The sequence below is a fragment of the Neolamprologus brichardi genome, chromosome 13 (assembly GCF_056152115.1).
Source record: "Neolamprologus brichardi isolate AB-2024 chromosome 13, ASM5615211v1, whole genome shotgun sequence".
NCBI lineage: Eukaryota > Metazoa > Chordata > Actinopteri > Cichliformes > Cichlidae > Neolamprologus > Neolamprologus brichardi.
Genome location: NC_142116.1, coordinates 20,482,054 through 20,486,397, shown reverse-complemented (window position 1 = coordinate 20,486,397; position 4,344 = coordinate 20,482,054). Strand labels below are relative to the sequence as shown.

Genomic DNA, 4,344 nt, shown 5'->3' with positions numbered 1-4,344 from the left:
TCAATCAGCTAGGGGGATTCCTGGTCTGCGCAGGGAATCCCGATGTTTTTTTCTTTTTTGGGGTGTTGGGGCCTTTATTTATAAAGCTGGGACTATCTCCGTTGTCATGGCTACCAAGAACAACGCCAGCTTGGGGGAGAGCGGAGAGCGATAAGCACAGACTCATTCATCCTTTCTCCACTTTCTTTTCACAGCTGCTGCGGTGGGAAACGCTGGGACTTGTGTGGCTATGCAGTTTTTGCGTTGTTGGGAGCTTTTAAGGACCAGCCTTGAATTTTACACATTTGATAAGTGAAGACTGGATGTTTAGTGACGAGAGCTGGGATAATCTGGACAGAATCTGCAGGCTGCATCTCCAAATCAGAAATGGCTTTAGATCTGATGCTAGCAGACAGGCATGCATGTCTCAGGGTGATTACACACTAACACATTGTGATTAATCACACACATTTGTATACATTTTATTCACAAGATAAAAAAAAAAACACTGTACAAAATGTGTTTTTGCTGCTAGTAACAAAGTGCTTAAAGATTTAAAATTGGTTCTTTCCCAAGTTTTCTGTTATGTGCACACACATTCCTCGACTTAGGTGCTTTTTAGTTGTCCAATAATGGTCAGTGCAAAGTGTTTACACAAACAAAAAACAAACAAACAAAAACATTACTCAGAAAATGGTCAGGTACAAGAACTGGACTAAAAAGGAGTGGAAAAACCAGATAATGTCCAAAGAAATACTTTAGCGTGTGGCTCACGACTTTTGCACAGTACTGTAAATGTTATTAATAATGAAAGATGTCAAAATGTAGCTTTGTCATTTTTAAAAAATTCCCGTACACATTATTCTTTTCTTCTAGTGAAGGTGCCTCCTCCTTCTGACCTTAGGGTAAGTAATTTCTCAGACAGTCAATGCTAATGTGCTAAGTCACATTAGCAGCAGTGTTCAGCCTAAAAAATACACAAGTTAAAAGTCATGCATTTGAGTCATGCATCCATATTATTTGTTTATTTATTAAATTATTTTTGAGACACTGTTAGTTGTTAGAAGCCAGTGTTTTAATGATAGGACATATATGACAGTAATGAGACAACCTAAGATATCCAAGATTACCACAAAAACACAAATAGAATCACAGAAAGCTTGTTTGTCTCCTGTTAGTCTTTAGGCCCAGTTAGCTTTTACTTTTCTGTGGTCAGTAGCCCTTCATGTCATATTCTGTCTCTATGTACAATATAGCATTACTAATACAATAACCTGTACATAAATGAACTTGATTGCGTAATTGATGGCAGTTGTCAAAGTACTAGTCACTTAAAGGTTAAATTTCACATCTAAATTCTCATCTTTGAATAACTAGAACTCTGAGCTATGAAATAAATGTAGTGAGGTTAAAGTATCAAATCAAAGTATCAAATTCTCTGTTATACTTTACATTTATTTTCTATAAAAACACTTTGCTCTGCTGCCAAAATAATTTCCTTCTTTAAAGGAACAAAGTGAGGGTTAAGTGTCATTAGCTGTGGTACTTTATCTCTTCTATGATGTTGCTGCAGTGTCTGGTGGAGGCCCAACCAGCCTCACGGTTTCTGATGAGACTGCCGTCAGCATGGTGATCAGCTGGGTACCTCCCAATGCTCATGTCCTCCAGTATCACATGTCCTACATGGCTTTAACTGGAGCTGATAGCCAGGATCACACTGTGAGTGGGTCGTAGTCATTACATCTTCACCTCTTCTGGGCTTCAGCCGGCTGTCATGTGTCAGAATTCCAGAAATTCCATAAGTCCCAAAACTTTAAATGAGTTCTGACTGTGTTGGGATGATAGTGTTGTTTGTTGTCTGCAGGTGCTGGTCCCTGGTGGAGAGAAGCAGGTGATGCTGGAGTCATTGCAGCCAGATACACGTTACAACATGTTGGTCACCGCTGAGTACCACAACAGAGAAGGAGGCAGCGATTCAGCTCAGGGCAAAACTGGTGAGTCAAACAAGGAAAGATGCCAAGACAGCTCAAGTGCAACTTCCAGTTAAGACCAACAGGCTTACATGCAAAAAGTGCAAATGTCCCATTACTTTACCCTTACAGGAGGACATGCATACTTGAAGGTTTCCACATATAGAAACATCAAGGTTTTTGGGCAGTATTGTTTCTACAGCACTACACGTACAGTCATTTTGGTCCAGAGACACAGATTCCTTTCTCTGCATAATGATGGGCTCTCTGAACAATGAGACAGCAGCCAGTACCGGTACAATGACAGTACTGCTCTTGATACTTGGTTGGAAGTTCAAAAATGACTGGGTGCACTGTGTCTGCGTTTATTGTCCATGCTAGTGTGCAGATGACATTCTTTGGCTTTGTGTTTTTTGTTTGTTTTCTGGCTTTTTTCTGTCTCTCTAGACACTTTGTGGGTAAGCAGTGCGAGTGTGGTCAGGTCAGACCACTCCAGTATCTGTGTGTCATGGAGACCAGTATCTGCCGTTGATGGATATCCTATTGTAATCCAGGATGTAAAAGGTATTCTGTAATCACGTCTACAGTGATGTGAAAAGGTGTTTGCCCCCTTCCTGATTTCCTAGTGGTTTGCATATTTATCACACTTACATGTTTCAGATGATCAAACTCATTTTAATATTAGACACAGATAAGACAAGTTAATACAAAATGCAGTTTTTAAATGATGATTTCATAGATTAGGGAGAAAGATTATCCAAACCTCCCTGGTCCTGTGTAAAAACAAATTGCCCCTCTTGTTAAATCACGAGTTAACTGTGATTAACCAATTTTGGAAACCTCAGTTCAGTGTTACTAAACACACTCAGGCCTGATTAATTGCAGACTTGTGAATCAAGAAATCAGTTAAATAGAAGCTGTCTGACAAAGTGAAACAGGCTAAAAGACCTCAAAAAGCAACACATTGTGTCACCAGCCATCCTCCTGGTCCTCAGTGTTAATGCCCACTTAACTGGGTCCTTCAGTGGAAAGGCTCAAGCAGATGAAGCCTAATATAACAAGATGAGACTGACAAATATTCTATTTGAATGTTTAAAAAGAAAAATATCACAGTATCTAAGCTTTCACTGAGCATATACCTGCATCAATGATGAACTCTCAAGGCTGAAAAGTCCTGGCCTCGGTCAGCCACGGTCCACTCACACGGCTCACATCACCAATCCCTGACTGCTTGATCATAACAGCAATTGGGCTGCTGGGAACATGACGGCCGTTCTTCTTGATGTTAACAAGGTTCTCACCAATCTCTCTGGGAACAAACAAGATTCCTAAGACAGACAAAACAGATGTTAACAACGCTTATTCTTGTGTGTGCATGCAGCCCGTTTCAGTTGCTCCTGCTTCTTTCTCCACGCTTGAACTTTTATTACTTTCCCCCTCTGTCTTTTACTTAGGGGTTAATAAAGTATTTGGATTCTGATGAGTCTCACTGTTTAGCAAGCTTCTCACTTATCAGACGGACGCTCACCAATGTGAGCGTTACGCAGCATCTTCAGCAGGCAGGGCTCCTCTGAGCCTGAGGGTGTTGTAAGAGGGGCTGTCAGCTGGCTGAGGTCAAGCTCTCCTATGTCCAGTGGAAGATCTGCAGCAGAGCCCACCTTCAGTGAAGTATGTTGGCTGGAAGGCTTTGAGGCCCGTCTTTGCCACTGCAGGGTCAGAGACCTTCACCTTGTTTGGATGACAGCCTGCTCCGATATTCATCTGTGGGCACAAACACCAAAACTCAAGAGACTTTTCAGTGAGAAGAAAAGGCAAACCTTGCATGCCAGAGTGAAAGTGAGAGAGTGTGTGAGTGCATACTCACCCTGAATGGACTCTCAGGGATGTTTGATTGGTAATTGATTTGATTGGTAATTTATTTCAACATGTGAACAATATACAAGTACATTTAGAAAAGAAAATAAGAAAAAAAAATACTGTACAAATTACATACAAAAAAAATTATTAATTTACATGTTGAAAGGGAGTTGGAAGAAGTAAACACTTATTTAATCCCACCCCTTTGCTATAAATTATCAGTTAATATTTAGTCAGCTTCCTTACTGATATAATTTGTAATAAAAACAGTGAACAGATTTATGATATACTATATACTATAATATCACATCATGAGTTGTTTTGTTTTTTTTTTTTGTTTTTTTTAAATAGAGACATTCACTTAATTTCAATATTTTCCTTTTCTTTATAGTTTGAGAAGATCATATTTTTATAACTCTTTTTGAACAGTTTTATGTTTGGACATTGCTTTAATTCCATATTCAGACTGTTCCATAGTTTCACTCCATGAACAGAAACACAAAAGCCTTTTCTTGTGGTACATACCTTCATTGTTTTG

The 4,344-nt window shown here is 39.5% G+C and overlaps 1 protein-coding gene across 1 annotated transcript; it reads left to right on the top strand.

Moving 5' to 3' along the window:
* Positions 1-302: 302 nt before the first annotated feature.
* Positions 303-3,818, top strand: LOC148099950 (collagen alpha-1(XX) chain-like). Its single transcript, XM_087849736.1, has 5 exons — positions 303-411; positions 1,553-1,698; positions 1,844-1,973; positions 2,397-2,520; positions 3,563-3,818. The coding sequence occupies exons 1-5, from the start codon at positions 303-305 to the stop codon at positions 3,816-3,818; spliced, it is 765 nt and encodes a 254-aa protein (XP_087705862.1).
* Positions 3,819-4,344: the final 526 nt, after the last annotated feature.

Coding starts and splice junctions, on each gene's coding strand:
- LOC148099950 (XM_087849736.1), top strand. CDS start 303: ATGTTTAGTGACGAGAGCTGGGATAATCTGGACAGAATCTGCAGGCTG. Junction 1,974..2,396: donor TTCAGCTCAGGGCAAAACTG/GTGAGTCAAACA, acceptor CTGTCTCTCTAG/ACACTTTGTGGGTAAGCAGT. Junction 2,521..3,562: donor CAGGATGTAAAAGGTATTCT/GTAATCACGTCT, acceptor CAGCTGGCTGAG/GTCAAGCTCTCCTATGTCCA.